The sequence below is a fragment of the Brassica napus genome, unplaced genomic scaffold, assembly GCF_020379485.1.
Source record: "Brassica napus cultivar Da-Ae unplaced genomic scaffold, Da-Ae ScsIHWf_1153;HRSCAF=1639, whole genome shotgun sequence".
NCBI lineage: Eukaryota > Viridiplantae > Streptophyta > Magnoliopsida > Brassicales > Brassicaceae > Brassica > Brassica napus.
In genome coordinates, this window is record NW_026014576.1 from 13826 (window position 1) to 32585 (window position 18760).

At 32.5% G+C, this 18760-nt stretch overlaps 2 protein-coding genes across 3 annotated transcripts; both read left to right on the top strand.

Moving 5' to 3' along the window:
- Nucleotides 1-389: 389 nt before the first annotated feature.
- Nucleotides 390-4243, top strand: LOC106438190 (sucrose transport protein SUC3). 2 transcript variants are annotated; one of them, NM_001315747.1, is given in 14 exon segments: nucleotides 390-800; nucleotides 1138-1203; nucleotides 1391-1489; nucleotides 1588-1652; nucleotides 1747-1831; nucleotides 1919-1952; nucleotides 2082-2181; nucleotides 2288-2363; nucleotides 2615-2905; nucleotides 3007-3150; nucleotides 3256-3486; nucleotides 3579-3642; nucleotides 3742-3785; nucleotides 3888-4237. In NM_001315747.1, coding segments are annotated over 14 exon segments (1719 nt in total). In that variant the 5' UTR covers nucleotides 390-548; the 3' UTR covers nucleotides 4056-4237.
- A 490-nt stretch (nucleotides 4244-4733) lies between these two features.
- LOC125596216 (basic blue protein-like) lies at nucleotides 4734-6226 on the top strand. Its single transcript, XM_048771428.1, has 2 exons — nucleotides 4734-5084; nucleotides 5798-6226. Exons 1-2 carry the CDS (start codon nucleotides 4895-4897, stop codon nucleotides 5995-5997), a joined length of 390 nt encoding a protein of 129 aa, XP_048627385.1. The 5' UTR covers nucleotides 4734-4894; the 3' UTR covers nucleotides 5998-6226.
- Nucleotides 6227-18760: the final 12534 nt, after the last annotated feature.

Below are 18760 nucleotides of genomic sequence, written 5' to 3' on the forward strand. Positions count from 1 at the left end.
CGCTACAGTGATGATCCGGGTTTAGTGCAGTGAACTTCTAAGAGGGAGGTTCATTGTTTTTGTTTATTTTAATATTTTTTTTTTTTTCGAAAACTGTGTGAACTCCCGATGGAGTTCACTAATCCAGATGCTCTTATATTCTGTGTCGGTGACGGCGAGTTTCGTCCGCTTTTTCTTCAACAGAAGCAAACGCTTTAGAACCGTACAAATCAAATCAACGGTGGCGATTACGCTAATCCCAAAACGAGGAAGTTTGACTACGACCGGTTGATACTAAACGACGATAGATAAAATCTCCGCCGTCCATTTACAGATCAACGGTCTCTACGAAACGAATCTTCTTTTGCAACTCCGCGTAATCAGAAAAACCGATCAAATCGATTCCACAAAAGATTCACCCGCTCGAAATAGACCGTTGCGCGTTGCTTAGATCTCGAATCGTCGTCTCAGATTCTTTCTCCCCTACGAGAGCTAGATCTTCGTGATTTGGCTTTTATCTTTTGCGGTGAATGTGAGATCTATCTCTGTAGTTTCGGTACGGCGAAGCTATGGCGGGGAAGAGTGGTGAATCGGTGTCGATCTCGGTGCCGTATAGGAATCTGAGGAAGGATGTTGAGGTTGAGATGGTGTCGACGAAGCATCAAAACGATAGCGCTTCTTCTTCTCCTTTGAATCGTTCTGATGGCGCAGCCGTGGCGAAGGATTGTAGCTTGGTGACGTTGGTGCTTAGTTGTACGGTTGCTGCGGGTGTTCAATTTGGTTGGGCGTTGCAGCTTTCTCTTCTCACGCCTTACATTCAGGTGATGAGAATGAGTCTTATATGGTTTCTGTAACTTTATGGCGAAGTCTAATAGCTAAGTTGACTTCTCTTATTGATTCTTATATGAATTGGATTGAATTGAAATAGTAGTTACGTGTTAATGTCAACGGCGTATATAAACAGCTTTATTTGACATCCGACTTTGGCTACATTGTCGTATATTCACAATGTTTATGACTAGCTGAATTGTATTCGATTAGTCATTTATGCATCAGGTGGGGTAGGTATGGTTTTAGGTAGACATGGAACTTGTTGTGTTACTGATGAACCCTTTTGAGTTTTTTTTTTTACCTAACAGTGTTGCATGATTGGTGCAGACCCTTGGAATATCGCACGCTTTTTCTTCTTTTATTTGGCTCTGCGGCCCTATTACAGGCCTTGTGGTAAGTTTGCAATCTTTTTTTATTTCCTTTTAAAATTTTAGCAAGTGTGTTCAGTGATGATCTGCACTTTTGGCCCTCTCTGGATTTGAAAATGTGAATAATATATGATCAGAAACAAGTTTTCTTATCTAGGCATACTTTTTTTTTTCTGTTTCATGTTGGTACTTATTTGTTTGTTGATTTTTAGGTCCAGCCTTGTGTTGGTATTTGGAGTGATAAATGTACTTCGAAGTATGGAAGAAGACGACCGTTTATTCTCGTGGGATCACTCATGATCTCAATAGCAGTAAGGGGCAATAGAAGATATGATTTTGGGTTTTTGTTTTTATTTTAGATATTGCTACGTTGTGTTCCACAGAAGCTAAACAAACAATTGCAATTTAGGTGATAATAATCGGCTTTTCTGCAGACATTGGGTATCTTTTAGGAGATACAAAGGAACATTGCAGGTTGCTCTCCTACTCCCTTGCCCTATGGCATGTTTTGTAAGGAATTGCTTAAAACTAAAGTGTTTGATGATTTGTTGTGTATCTGGACATGCAGTACTTTCAAAGGCACACGGACCAGGGCGGCTTTTGTCTTTATCATTGGGTTTTGGCTGCTGGACCTAGCAAACAACACAGTGCAGGTTCAGATCTAATCTACTAGGTTGAATGGTGTACTGTTAGTCATTACCTAAAATATCCAGGAATGATGTTTTCTGCTTTTGTTTCAGGGACCTGCTCGTGCTCTTCTAGCTGACCTATCAGGTAATGATTTAATTCCTCCATACACTTAGCATATCATAATTTGTATTGAAAATTCTAGAACTAGATTGAATTTGATGTGCTTCTGGTTCTGTAGATAAACACTTATGCCATGTCTCTCGCTTTCCTTAGGTCCTGATCAGCGGAATACTGCGAATGCTGTGTTCTGCTTGTGGATGGCTATTGGGAATATCCTTGGGTTTTCTGCTGGTGCTAGCGGACGATGGCAAGAGTAATCCTCGAGATCTTCATTCTCAAAAACTTGTATACTTTTTCCGCATTTGCAATTTAGCATTTTTCATCAGCTGTTAAATGATCCTAGCAATTTTACTGAGCAGATGGTTCCCATTCCTAACCAGTACAGCATGTTGCGCTGCATGTGGAAATCTCAAAGCTGCTTTTCTTCTTGCAGTTGTAAGCATTATGTTTATTTTTCTAACGCATCTAAGCTTTCTACAAATGCAATGGAATTGTCTGGTCTTTATCAACCCTGTCATTACTTTTGGCCTTTTGGGGATCATTAGTTACAATAGAATCTCTGCTTGATCTGTGAGGTGATTCTGAAAGTAAAATTTAATCCATATTAATCCACCCAGTGGCTTTTGTTCTTGTTTTTGCAATTCTAAATATATTGTTGTATTCTTAAGAGTTGCCATTTTTGCCAGGTCTTTCTCACTATATGCACTCTTGTCACAATCTATTTCGCTGAAGAGATTCCGTTGGCAAGCACCCGCACATCAGGGCTTGAGCACTCAAAATCTAATGGTACTGCCAATGGGATCAAGTACGAAAGAGTGGAACGTGATACCGATGTACAGCTTGGAAAGTCAAACAATGAGCATCAAGACGAGACCTATATAGATAGCCCTGGATCTGTTTTAGTAAATTTGCTAACCAGTTTAAGGCAGTTGCCTCCTGATATGCACTCAGTTCTTATAGTCATGGCTCTGACATGGGTGAGTACCAAAGAACGCATTACGACTATTTATCACCTTTGCGATACTGTCTCCCGTTCTTAGATCCTTTTATATTTTGATTGTTGCTCTCTTGCTTGCAGTTATCGTGGTTCCCCTTCTTTCTGTTTGATACAGATTGGATGGGAAGAGAAGTTTACCATGGGAATCCTACGGGAGATAGTTTGCTCGTGAAACTTTACGGTCAAGGTGTCCGGGAAGGTGCATTTGGCTTGCTACTAAACTCCGTAAGAATTGATACACTAATACATGTTTATTAACAGATTCTAAACTGCTCTGCGCACTTCAGTCACTTGCTCGCTATTGAATATTATTTTTTCTGGGTTCCGTAGGTTGTTCTTGGGTTCAGCTCATTCTTGATTGAGCCAATGTGTCAGCGGATGGGTGCACGAGCTGTATGGGCTCTGAGCAACTTTACTGTATTTGCCTGCATGGCAGGAACAGCTGTAATTAGCTTGATGTCTCTCAGGGATAACTCTGAAGGAAACGAACACATATTACCTAACGAAACAACGAGAACCGCAGCCGTAATCGTCTTTGCACTCCTTGGTTTCCCTCTTGCTGTAAGTTTTGTCTAAACCAAACCCTCTTCTTTTTTTTTTTTGCTGCAACATTTCTATGTGATGATAAAACCATATTTTTTTATGTTGTGCAGATCACATACAGTGTCCCTTTCTCTGTCACTGCAGAAGTCACTGCTGATTCTGGTGGCGGTCAAGGTCTGTGAAAAAATTTCAATAATTCTTATCTTTGTGCTTAAATGTTAGATTGCAGAATCCCAAATGGTTTCATCACTTTAATTTTTGTTCTCAATGTAGGTTTGGCTATAGGAGTGTTGAATCTTGCAATTGTTATTCCCCAGGCAAGTTCTCAAATCTAAACTACACTCAAATCCATTATCTCTGCATAATGCTGCTCAAGTCCTGTAATAAGTGACTGAGTAATGGTTTTGGTATGTAAACAGATGATAGTATCGATTGGAGCGGGTCCATGGGATGCATTGTTTGGAGGAGGAAACTTACCGGCATTTGTTTTGGCGTCTGTTGCTGCTTTTGCTGCTGGAGTTATTGCTTTGCGTAGCCTTCCTACACTATCTAGTTCGTTCAAGTCTACAGGTTTCCATATCGGGTAATATCTAAACCGAGTCACAGTCTTTTTCAGGCGATATAGTCTTAAAATTCAGGTTTAGTTCCATTCGATTCTTTTTTTTGGCCATGTTATCCTCCCTCGGCGTATAGACGTTTTGTACATATATATGGTTGTGTTATAGTGTAAAGACAACAATGTGACTCTAAATCTACAAACACCTTTCTCCTATCACTTGAAAGGTTCAAATATATTACTACGTTGTCTTGAATTACTTCAAAAGAGAGTTTCCCTTCCTCTAATATTAAAATAAAAATTTAAACGCAACATATTCCAATCTCCAGAGTCCAGCCTCTAAATCAATATATGTTGTACTGTATACGTTGTTTACCAAACATCAACTAGTTGATCTTTTTTTTGTTATTTTTTTCATATACAAAGATTATAAAACAAGCAATATATACTACTAGTATAGCCACTCTAATGTCTCCGTGTTGACATTGTACACAAGTTCGTAGTTTAGTTTGATATAATATAAAACAAAACATTTTAAAAAGAAATAACCCAAAAAATCAAAACTAGTTTCACCTACATGTATGTACTATAGTCATAACCAAAAAAAAACATCTCCGATAGTGAAACAAAAATAAACCAAACAAAAGATACTTTGGTTTTTGGTCTATACACTATAATCAATTTACGTAGACAATGTGTCCAGAAAATAATAAATGACCATATAGCGTGGGTTGTTGTGACACCCACTTCAATAAAACAAACAAAACATTGAATGCCTTAGTTTCATCTTCTTTAAAACCCCTTGCCCATCTTCACTTCAATTCACCCTCATTCATCATCTACAATCTTTTTCTCTCTTTTTCTCTAAAGATGGCCAAGGGAAGAGGCAGTGCATCATGGTCCGCTCAAGCCATAGTCGCTTTGATGTTGGTCTCAGTGTTGGTTCTTCAAGCTGACTACGTTCAAGCTGCGACTTACACAGTCGGCGAATCCAACGGCTGGGCCTTCAACGCTGTGGGTTGGCCTTCAGGCAAACATTTTAAAGCTGGTGACGTTTTAGGTATACATACTTCACATCTTATACTTAAACTTCCACAAGATTCTATCATATTGTTACAAATATAGGTCACAAGCACCTAAAGTTTTTATAATCTTTATATCCACCACTGCTGCCAGATCTAGATATGTGTAAGTGTGTTTTTGTGCAAGATATGCGACAAATAATTTTCACCAATTTTTTCCGTTTATTTATATATCATAGTTTGCTTGACTATGTCGTGCATACCTTTTCAAGTTTAACCCAGTAGCTATTAACTACTGGAAATGTTGGATGCAATGGAAATGTTTTACAAAAGTAACTAGGATTTTGGTTTAACCTTGAGTGGATGAGTTGAAAATGTTTTCACCTGAAGAAATATTTCAATCAACTTGCAGATTTACATATATACCATTAGTTAAAAGTTAATCTGTTTATTATTATCAGTGCTTAACGTACAGTTAAGAGTTGTACGTAATCTTTATATATTTAAATTCACATATCAAACCCATTTACACAAGTAAATTCTTAGGAATTAGGTCAATACTATCCCCACGCACAAACGAAATCGTGTTTTGGCGTAATTTTTTTTTTCTTTATTGAAGTTTTAATGGTAATTAATTTTGTAATAAAAAATCCTAATAGCTTTTGGACACTAAAGTTCCGATATATGGAAGAGCCATAGAGTAAGCAATAAATTTAAATAATAAACTCACTATTTCAAAATTTTGTTGCAGTGTTTAACTATAATCCGAGAATCCACAACGTAGTGGCGGTAGATAGTGGAGGGTACAACAATTGCAAAACGCCGGCACGTGCGAGAACATACACTTCAGGGAAAGATCGTATAACTTTGTCTAAAGGACAAAACTTCTTCATCTGCAACTTTCCGGGCCACTGTGAAGCCGCTATGAAAATAGCAGTCACGGCCGTTTGATCGATCATGCAATCAAAATAGTACTATGATCTTCACTTTGTTATGTTCTAAAAAATTGTTTAAGTATCCAAGAAAGTTTACATCTTAATTGTTGTTGTGTTCCCGTTTGTTTCTTTGGTGTTGTTGTGTGTTTCGTTTTCTATGTTGTTTTTCTGTTACTAGATTTTCTTTATAAATTAAGTCAACACCAAAATAGGGTAATAAATATTAATATATTAACCAAAAAAAAGTTTGCATATTAAAATAATTAACCTGCAATACATATGATGTTTTCTTGTATCTGCAAGGAACCATAGTTGGCTTGATAGTTTGGAGGATGTAAATTCAAATAGACTTCTTTCATATATGTGAAACATGGAAATAAACAAGAGAACAATGATAAACTGAATGATTCTTTTCTTAGTTTTTTTTTTTGTCAACCGATTCTTTTCTTAGTTATTTCTACATGAATACAAGAAGTCCTTAAATAAAAAGAGAAAAAAAAGATCTAGATCCTAATTGGATAAGAACAAAGAAAGAATGATCAAGAAGATTCTGGATCATTTACACGTGCAAATATCAAATGACTTCGTGCTAATAACTTCTAATGATATGAGCTAGAGAAGCTGGATATATTCTTTTTTAGCTGGATATGTTTCATATCGAATATATTCCGATATTTATATATTTTCAGAAAATATACATCTAAAGGTGCTACATAAACCAAAGAAAATTAAATATGAAAAAACTGCAAACAAACAAAAGGTGTTTTGCAAACCATCTCTGTTTTTTCGATAAGCTATCAATCAATGTTTCACTTCCTCGAAGGCTTTTCCAAAACGACCTTATCGAAATAAGTGTTCTTGAACTGAAGGAAGTTAGGATTATTCCATAAAAAAAAATAGATTGTCCATGGATGGAGGAACCAGTCAGGATGGATTTTTGTTTTGATAACCTGATCAAATGGTATCATTTTTCAAACTAAGAAGCTTTGAACATTCGAAACTGCCCACTTTTGTCTTGCACTGTCACATTGTAAGAGGATATGGTTCTACTGTCACCTCTTAATTATCACATATCATACATCGATCGTAAATCTTCATTCCTTGTCTTTTGGTACGGTTTTGAGTTTCCAAATGTTTACAAAAAATCGGCTGCAGCGACGTTAAAGGTTCAACTTCTCGGATTATATACTAATCACAAAAAAAGTATGAAATTATACTAGGTGTCTTCCTGCACCATGTGCAGTAAACAAGTTTAAAATATTTTTTTAAGAGATAAATGTAAATTATATTTTAAAATAAAATTTTATTAATATTGAAAATTTTCTTTTTTTGCATCAATATTTTAATATAAATTTGATTTAATTAAACATAAAAAATTATATTTAAGAATATGCATGTATATATTGAAATTATTATCTTAGATAGATTTTTCTATCTATTTATTTTAATTAAATATATTAAATAAATTTGTAAAAGTTGCATGATTACCAAAAATTAAAATTAAACAATATTTATAAAATTTGTAGATATATAAGAAAATAATAATTTTACGATTAAATTTTTATAATTTTCTAAAAAAATTGTATACATTTTTGAAAATTTTAGTAATAAAATTTTATAATTTAAAATATATAATTAAATTATATTTCAAAATTTATAATGTTTGAATATATTTATTTTAATGATGATTTATGAGTTATTCTCATATTCTAAAAAAAATTCCAAAAATATAAATTGATATTAAATGTAATATATGAGTTATTATCATAGTTTAAAAAGTTTAGCAAAAATATAAATTAACATTAAATGCAATTGTCCATGTCGTATGCTATAAAACATGTCATTAGTTTTAGTAGCTATGCCATAGTTTTGTGAAATTAATTGTAGAAATAATATGCGACAAAATCACTTCGTAAATATAGTCTAATATAGTCTAACGGATAGTCTATTAGCAACTAACTTTTCTACGCCCAATAATCATAAAATCGAAACTTGTTTTTGATGGCATAAGCCCACAGTTAGGAATAGTTTACTGGCCCATTAACTTAGCTAATGTATTATATTATTTTGAGGTTTTTTTTTGCTAAATATTATTTTGAGGTTTTTGTTTTATTAAAAAGTTAAGATGTCTCATTTTTGTTAGATCGTTTTTACATTAATTGCATTGTGAAATAAAAACTCTTGCTGTAAATCAGTAAATATAGAGTGAATTATTTTTATATGAAACATGCCTGCGAGAGTCTGCAGCTAATGATCTTGTCGTATATGATTATAACCAGACAATAATGTGACAGCCAAAATTTAAAGATAGTATAATTTTCAGAAAAAAATCTATTACTATAATTTATGTTGCTGTTTGGTCCTACTCCAACAGGACCAACACACCCTTCAAGCTTTGGGGTCATGCCCTCTGCATATTAAATGAGTGCCACCTCACATTATATATTAATTCATTCATTTCAAAATAGATGATATTTTAAAGAATTTTGATATTTCAAAATAGATGATGTTTTCATATTTCAATATGTTTTTTTAACTTTATCAAAAATTATGTAACTAATCATATTTTATAATCTGTTTTGTAATTGGTTAAGTATTTTTTAATTTATATTTTAACGATATTTTTATAAATAAAAGACAAGTTTCTTAATAATTATATTTCATCCTAAAATTTTATATATTTTGAAATAGAATGAGTAAAATATTATCTATATTCCACAATCTCTTAGCTAGGTCATATAAGAACAGATTAAAATGGTTAAACTAACCGGATGAAACATTATCTATATGAAACCACAATCCAAACTTCTTTCTATATTGACTTAAGCAATCATAATCGAAACTAAAAATCGTCGTTCGAAATCGAAGCTAGTCTACGCGTTATGTCTTGCATGTTTACCATGTCTTTTAAGTTTTTTTTTTTGGAAAGCTTAATGAGACTTTAACTATGTCTACATCTAGTGTCTTTTAAGTTTTACTCCCTCCGTTTTTTTATATATATTATTTTGGAGAAATTTTTATGTAAAATTTATTAACACTTAATGATATATGACCAATGATAATTTACATTTTATTTTATTATTGATTGATTTGTTGTTAGGTAAATAATTAATGATATTTTTATTTAGAAAATATAAAAGATTAACAATTTCTTAATCTATGTGCACAATTCTAAAACGATTTATATTAAAAAACGAGGGAGTACCATATAAAGATGAAATAAAACGTCCATTGAATTCCAAATTTAATCTGGATCTATGGATAGAGTTGTTAAATGAGAATAGAAGTAATTAAGTAGATAGGTCTATATAAACTAGAGTTTGTTTGTGAGCCTTTTCTTTGATGCCTGGCACATTCTCACCAAATCTGAGGCAGTCTTCTCCATTTCCATTGACCATTCTTCTTTTCTTTACAATATTATTTGATTATAATACATATGTGTCATTTGTCTTTGCGTAATGAACTCTATTTCATTTTGTGCATACATATACTTACGTTTATAGAAACACATAAATTTCATTATTTTCATTTTTTATACTATCTGACTTCACTGAACCACATTAACTAGTAATGAAAGTGATTACAAGTGGTGAGACTTGCAATACAAAGAGCTTCAAGAAGCTAATTTGGTTGTACAAGCTGCAAAAAAAGTTAAAAAAGCTTGTAGAACTTAATAGGACTAATCTAGTGAACTAGATTAATGCTAAAACTAAAGATGTGTTACTTTGCACTAGACACTTGAAGAGAAAATGACTGAGCCCACCTTAAGCTGGAACCTGCAAAAGGAATCAATAGGCATCAAACTAATCATCTCTAATACAAAAACTTAACACATACACACACACACATACACGCGCGCGCGCGCGAACACACATATATATATGCCTGATTGATGAAGTCTTATATATCAGTTTACCATTAATTCATTCGCGTAATGAGATAAAGGGAGAGAAAATAAAGGGTCATCTCAACTTTCGATAAAGACAGAAATATTTGCAGATTTATCAAGGTTTAAAGCTTCAAGTCACATGCATATATGGCCACATTGCGTACGTATTACAATTACTTAATTTATTACATATACCCTTTTTATACATAAATATCTACATATGTCCATGCCGCCATGTACACATTCGTACATCTTGGGCAATGTGGATAAAGTTGACGTCAATTTTGATATATTTTTCTATGCAGAAAAAAAGAATCTGAACAATATTTTTTTTAATAATATTTATTCATAGCAAAAGATAAATTTGATAATGGATATTGGATACCATAGTGTTTACCTTTGATTCGACATTTAACTAGCGGCGCAACTCTTTGGCCAAACGGTCTAAACCGACAAGTGACAACTAACCTTAAACTATGCACTTATGTCGTATAAATAATCCTACTTTTTTGTCTTTTTAATCCATTAAGATGTTTACATTTGAAATTATAAAAATAATAGTATGAAAGAAACTTTGAACTCAATGTTAATTTTTCCTTATGATTTTCAAATTATGTTATACTCAGTATATGTTATTGAAAACATTAAATTAATTGATGGTATTTTAGTGAATTTATCATATATTAATTTTCGCTAGACATGCTTTTATTGATCACTGATAATTTAAATTACACGACAGCTAGTGTTCTACATGTAGTCTGATTTTGGTCCAAAACCTATATCATTTTTATATTATCCCCTATATATTATTTGAGAAACATTGCAACATTTTTTTGTAGCCACGTGTCATCACTAGAATGATTCTTAGAATCCTTAGAAAATAAGTTGGTCCATCTAAATATATAATAAGCTTTTTATTAAACCCCAATAAATACATTATTAATGTGCTTCATTATTTCCTTAAATAAGATTACGGAATTGCCTAATGTGGCTAAAGTATATATGACAAATAATGATTTTGAATAATAAAGATTTGATAAAAATGAGTGTGTATTATAATTATATTTATTTAATTTTAAGCTATTAAAATAAATTAAACAATCATAGTAACCATATAATAAAAATTAAAAAAATTATTTATATATTATATTTTGAATTTTTAAAAGCGAGTATAAATTACTAAAACTGTTAAAAATTTCACATTCAAATTTTGTGATCTATAATTTAAAACTTTTGTTATGACATGATACAAATAATTAAAAAATAATGTAAGTTGAAAGTCTCATTTAATAAGTATCAAAAATAAAAGATATATAAATATATGTATCATTTTAAATTAAACTATATGCCATACAAAAATACATAAATATCTTAATTTTGAAATTTACTTTGAATATTTTTTTGATAAAAATTTGAAAAAATATTGACAACTGAATTTCTTAAAATATTATAAATTACTTAAACCATTAATTCCACAGTGAAAATTTTGTTATCACTAATTTAGACTTTTGGTATAACAGATACAAATGATAAAAAACAAATATGAGCAAAAAGCATCATCTAATAAATATTAATATTAAAATATATCATATATATGTTACTATCATTTAAATTTAATTATATATCATATCAAATAGAAAAAATATTTTTTCGATTTATAAGATTTATTTATATGTTAACACCAATTTAATTATATAAGTAGTAGATAATGACTTTTTAATTATTCAATATATATTTATTATTTCATAATATGTTATAAACATATAATATATAAAATAATATATATATAATGTTCATCCCGCGCAAAGCGCGGATCTTAACCTAGTATATATATATATTAAAACATATAGAAGACACTCACTTAGTTATTTGGATCATAGCTAAACATATAGTTGGATCTATAATTATGATTATTAAGGCCCAAGTAACAGAAATTTAATCAAGCAATGCTAAGATTAAGATAGGCATCGGATACCTATAAGCTTGTGGACATAGGGAGAGCGTGCACGAAAGAGTACAATAAAAAAAGCCATATAGGTAAAAAAAGATTAGAAAACAAATGAAAGAAAGAAACAAAAAAAGTTAGGGTTTTACAAAAGTCGGGTTCAAGTTTCTAAAGTGAGGTGCCCACACGGTTGTAGGAATCCCAAGCAATTCAACAACATCTCCAAATCATTTTCACATCTCTAATTCAGATTTTAGAATGATCAAGTTCTTTTCTTTGCACACGTGGGACAGATCATTTATGAATTTTCGATTTATCTTCTTATCTTTTCATGGTACAATATTGTTAGCATGTTATAAAAGTTCATTTAATTTTTCTTGTGAATAGTTATTATATAATTATAATTAAATAAAAGGATTACTTTCCTAATATCTAGATCATAGTTACAGGATTTTCTTTTCAATTTCGTCTTTTTTTTGGGTTAACTTTGTATGATGAAGGGGTTTTGGAAAATAAAAGACAAACTCATGATGATGAGGGAGCGGCCTAATACCCAAAATCAATAGCATAACATTCTGCAGTAGACAAAAGTGTATACAAAATTCTTTTTGATATTTTTGGTCAAAAGATATCAAATTTTATTAGAAAATACGATCAAAAACATTATTTTGGTTAGTTTCTTCTAGAAAACCATTTTGCTTTAACATTTATCCATAAGCATCGTCTTGTCTACATATCTATATGTGTATTCCACTCCAACTCCGAGGTAATTGTTTTGTTAATAGAAGTTTTTGGTTTAACAAAATTTTCTAAAATCGTGATTCATAATATTTATTCATTTGTCTTAACTCAATATTACATTGCTGGAAGAAAAAAAACTAACTTACGACAATTGAATTTAACGGACAATATAATACAAATTGAACACATTACTATATGTTTTGGTTTTATCCAATAACAATGTCAAAATTATGTATATCAAACACAGAGATCCTAGTATATATAGTAATTAATGGGATATGATTATAATATTTAGCCACCTTCTTATTGTATCATAGGAAAGTTTCTGAACTTCTTATAAAGTTTCACGTTTCTCACGATATAGGTGATCATTTGGGCTACATAATATGATAATCGTAATTACAAGTGGAAACTCATAATCATCCAATACCACATGCTTTCAATATATGATTCGCCGTATTGTGATTGGTTTCCATTAAACCATTATGTGACCCCATATTCAAAAGACATATAAAGATAATTTTTACGTCCTGTTTTTTTTTTGCTAAATTTTTTTTACGTCCTGTTATAAAAAGAAAGAAAGATAATTGTCACGTCGTTACATATAAATTAATGGTTTGTGTGTGTTATTAAAGGTTTAATTAGCATCTCAATTCCTATATGATAAATGTATATTTTAAACAAAAAAGAATTGGTTGCACACAAAAAAAAATGAATTGTACGTAAAGATTTTAATATTAGAAACCTCAGATCATAAGAAAAATAAGATTTGAACAAAAAAAAAGATATGTATTGATTAATCAACTTTTGCAAATTTATGTTAAACTGCAATATTTTATTGTTTATATTTTTAACTTAATACTTGTGCAAGGTCGCGAGAGTTCGAGTGGGAATACATTAGAGCAAGTCGAATAAAGTATTATTTACATATACATACATATATGTATTTTAAAAGTTTCAAGAGAGGAACTTCTCATTGGGAATGTCCTTATAACACGACGAAAAGTGGTTGGAATTGATTGGAGGCAGAGGCCGCTCTACTTGGCATGATGAAATTATGTAAAGAGGAGGAAAGTAGGACAAGATACACACCTCTCACTCTATTCATATAACAAATGAATAAACTATAAATCTCTTTGGGAAATTGGGCCATTCATCCAACAACAAAACCCATTAATTGCCACTTAACAATAGCTCTGTTACATAACTAATCATTTCCATCTCTGGATTAGACTTTTTAACAGTTTTAAAATAATCGGTTTTACACGATTCATTTCGTCACCATCGCCACTTCCTCTTTCAAACCAATAGAATAGTAGAAAGTGGTTATTCGAAGATATTTCAATATCTGAGAGCTAACGTTCTAATGAAATAATAAACAATGGTTATCTCCAACAAAACACCAAAATATTAAATTTAGCGTGATTTAATCTCCAACAAGACATCAAATTTGACACCATCCTACCAAATTTGGTGTAATATAAATAGTGTTACACCAAATTTGGTGTAACACAATTCATCACACCAAATCTTTAAATACATATTTTAATATGTTTCATTTAAAAATATAAATATATTGTATTATTTTTGTTTTAAATTTATTTTCACATTTGGTGTGATAATATTCATCACACAAAATTTCTAAAATACATTTTAATATGTTTTATTTAATAATATAGATCAATTACTATCAAATTTGTAATTAAACATAAATAATAGTATATTATTTGTATTTTTAAGTTATTTTCATATAATTAAAATTATTATTTTTATTTTATTATTATATTCAAAATAAATTAATAAATAACTATTATTATTTATCACTTATAAATAATTAAAATATAAATATAATCCAGATAAGGATGAAGGTGTCCGGGGTTTAAGGACATCACTAATTTCAACACAACGATGCTTGGTAAACAGTTATGGCGTCTAATAGAGAAACCAAACACATTATTCTCTCGAGTTTTCAAATGTCGGTATTACAAGAATGCTTCACCTCTGAAACCGATTCGTTCATATTCTCTGTCATATGGCTCGCGGAGTATCGTCTATGCTAGATCTCTGGTAAGCAAAGGACTAATCAAAAGGGTGGGATCAGGTTCTTCCATATCTGTATGAAATGATCCATGGCTCCCAACCATCGCCTAAGACCAGCAAATAAAAATCAATACAATTTATACCCGGATCTTACAGTGGAGTCTCTCATTGACTCTACCTCACGTACTTGGAACTTACAGACAATTCGGTTATTGGTGGATCCACAGGATGCGAAACTTATAGAAAGTTTACCACTGAGCAGGATTCAGAGGGTAGACAGAGATGGGTGGCACTTCACAAAAAATGGGAAATACACGGTCAAATCGGGTTATCAGGTAGAACAGATTTATCTAGATAGGGAGAGACCACCATTGATGATTGGCCCCACAGTGAATGTTCTGAAGGCGTTCTGTTGGAAGATAAGGTGTCCACCAAAGTTAAAACATTTTCTATGGCAATTGGTGACATGATGTATAGCAGTAAGGAAGAATTTACAAGCAAGGGGGATTCAAGGGGATCTTTGTTGTGCAATATGTGGAGCCCATGAGGAATGAATAAACCATGTGTTTTTTGAATGTCCTCCGGCACTCCAGGTCTGGGCTCTCTCGAAGATACCATCAAATCCAGATATTTTCCCAACAAGTTCTCTCTTCACAAACATGAATCATCTATTTTTGGAGAGTTTTTCCGCAGCTGAAAGATCATCAGTTTGCATGGATACTATGGTACATCTGGAAAGCTAGGAATAATAAAGTCTTCAGTAATTTGGATATGGATCCCATGGATACATTTAAATTAGCGGAAACAGAATCAACACTGTGGGCTGAAGCACAAATATTGAATGAACAGAAGATAATACCACAACAAGTGGATACGACATTGCCGTCAATTCCAGGAAGATGGTGTTTCACAGATGGTTCATAGAAAGAGGGGGATATTTTTAGAGGACAAGGTTGGCTCAGCACCTTAGAAGGATTTGAGGGATTGTTGGGAGCAAGGAATGTGAGGGCTAGTATCTCTCCTCTTCATGCGGAGATGGAAGCGCTTCTTTGGGCAATGGAATGTATGAGGAATTTACGTCAGTTTTAGGCTACGTTTGCAACGGATTGTTCTCAATTGGTGAAGATGGTTTCGGAACCAGATGAATGGCCAGCTTTTGCAAATTACTTGGAGGATGTCAAGACCCTAAAAGAGAGCTTCACCAGATCAGAGATCATCTATATACCAAGGACGCAAAATACAATGGCGGATAGACTAGCACGCATTGCCAGAAAGCAACCGTCTTTTGTCGTTCACATGGATGCAGATCACCCGGTTTGGTTTACAGAGTCAGTATGAATCTGTAATAGTTGACGACAAAAAAAAATATAATCTAGATATAACAAAATTATTATTTATCAATTACAAATAATAGAAATATAAAAGTTTTAAAACTGAAAACATCAAATAATATATAATGTTGTTTTTGGTGTAAGATTTGATGTTATTGTTGGAGATGACAAAAACAAATTGACACAAAAACATCAAATTTGGTGTAATTTCAACACCAAATTTGGTGTCATTGTTGGAGATACCCCAAAACAATATATCTTATAAACTTTATGTGTGTATATACCACTGCAAATAATTATTTCCATACTCTTTAAAAGAAATATAAACCACGGGTTACAATGTATTTATAATCTAATGATTTTAGTGAGAAATTTTGCATATAATTAAAGAAAATATATATATATATATATATATATATATATATGATGTGTAAATTTTATAATGATTTTCTAAGTATCAAAATTATGACGTTTATTCTTGTCGCAAATAATAAAAAAGGTTATGTGCTCTATTTTTCATTTTCAAAATATTATGATTATATATATATATATACATATATATAAAGATTATATAAATATCAATAAAATGTGGACTCAACGTTCATTCTTTTCCTTCCTTTTACTTTGATAAGCATGCTAAGTAGTAGACCATACATAAACAGTGTTGCTTTTTTAATGGGGATGAGAATGGAACTCTTTAGAAATCAGCTATAGATGTCCGACCCTAATTAGTATTTGTAGAGATATGTAATGTGTGGGGATGAATAAAGGCAATAGTGTCAAGGTTTAGTTAGTCAAAACTTATTTGCTGCAAAGTCCATAAGAGTTGGCCATCACCTTGGAAAAAAAAAACAATCGATCTCTTTCCATATTTATCTTCGCATCTTCTGTCATCAGTTGAAATCCATTGCAATCATAATATGTGATAGATATATTTATATTGAGGATGATACGTTTCATTGCCAATTTATTTTTGTAAGATTCTTAGCTTGTATTCCAATTTTTTTTACCATGCTGCTAAACTACATGCATTTATATATATATACATATATATATATATATATATTAATTTAGTATATGAGTCAATATCATGTAGTTGTTGTAAAGTCGTATTCTGGTGGAACATGTGGTAAAAAATTTATAAGTTAGACGACGAGTTTTATGGCATGCAAACAATATTAATGTAGTTAATGTAATTCTTAACAGGGATGTATTTATTTAAGTCAAGAAAAAAAATCCCCAATTACTTGATATGAAAATATAACAAAAGAAAAGGAGACTGTTTATGTATGTGGTGTTGAAGTTGCATTATAGGTTTAGGAAGTAGCCAGATAGGAAGCTGCAAATTATTGATCTCGTGAGAATATTATGTACAAGTGATGGGAGATAAATGTTCACTCTCTTTCAAAGTAGAGCCCAAAAGTCACAATATGACAAAACTTTTGTGGCATAAAGAATTGAGAACGACCCATGTTATGGAGGGAATTTTTTTTTTTTTTTTCTGCCAAGTTTTTTTTTTTATTAATACAGGAAAACTGAGCCTAACAACAAAAAACAGGCCAAAGCCCAAAAGACTATTACACTTAAAGCCCATCACGTGAGGGCATACCCAGACCAACTAAACGGACCTACAGCCCAAACCGAAACTACCCCACTACGCGGACCGGACGCATCCTTGCTGACCCACGCGTCAAGGAGGCTGGACATGCGTTAAGATCTCATCATCCGCGCGACACGCGTCACCTATGCTTCGACTTGACCATCGCCGCATCGGAGCACCGCCGGAGCACCACCACCATACACCTCAATTCGTCGGAGCTCAAGTACCGAGAGCCTCCACCAAAACCAAACTTTCCTTCAACGCTTAACCATTCTGCGGAGAGCTTCATCGAACTCTTCGAGATCTCATCCGCCAGAAGGAAACCGCGAACCACTGAAACCGCACCAACAAGATCCACAACTCAACTTCACACACCACAAACTAGTAGCCACAACCCACAAGACAACGGGTCTCATAACCAACAGGGCATAGCTTTGAAAGCTTCCACCCTCCGGAGCCAAGAGCCGGCGAAGACGGAGCTGAGTAAGTCTCCTTTTCTCGGGAACTGAAGCCGGCATCGGTGGATCTGAGAAAACCTCCACCTCCCGGAGAAAAGCCGGCGACGACGGAACTAGAGTAGCTTCCATCTCCCGGAATCAACACCACGAAACTACGAACCAAATTACTCACACCAGCACCTAACCCGACCGCATCTTTCCTCCAAACGCTAAGCCACCGTTGAAAGGTGGAATCAGATCCAGAGCTCAGACAAGACGATCATTGAGGGGCGGTGAAGAAAAAAGAAAATAAAGGAGCTTGATGGAAGAAGACGGGCTCCGGCGACGGCACGGACGCTCACGCGCCGTCCGAACACCGAACCTTCAAACAAGATCTACTTTCTCTCTTTCTCTCTCTCGCGCCGTGTTTCTGATTTGGAGAGAATCATTTTTCTCTCCATCTTTTTTTTCTACTATTTAATATATGTTAAATAATAAACATATAATTGAAATTGACAAATTGATTGGTTTTATAAGTTAGGTTTTACAAAAAAAATCTTATTTTTGTTATGCATTTTCTATATTCAAATATCAAAAACAGAAAATCCAAATAATTTGTTTACAAGAAAAAAAAGAAAAAGAAGAATTAAACTAACTAATCTTTGATTAGCATACAATATATATAGGCTAAATATATATCACACTCATCTGCTAAATTTGAACACATAGTAGAGTAGAAGTGATCCACATTTCTACCTGTCAAATTGATGTTTTGTAGATTGATTATGGATTGGTA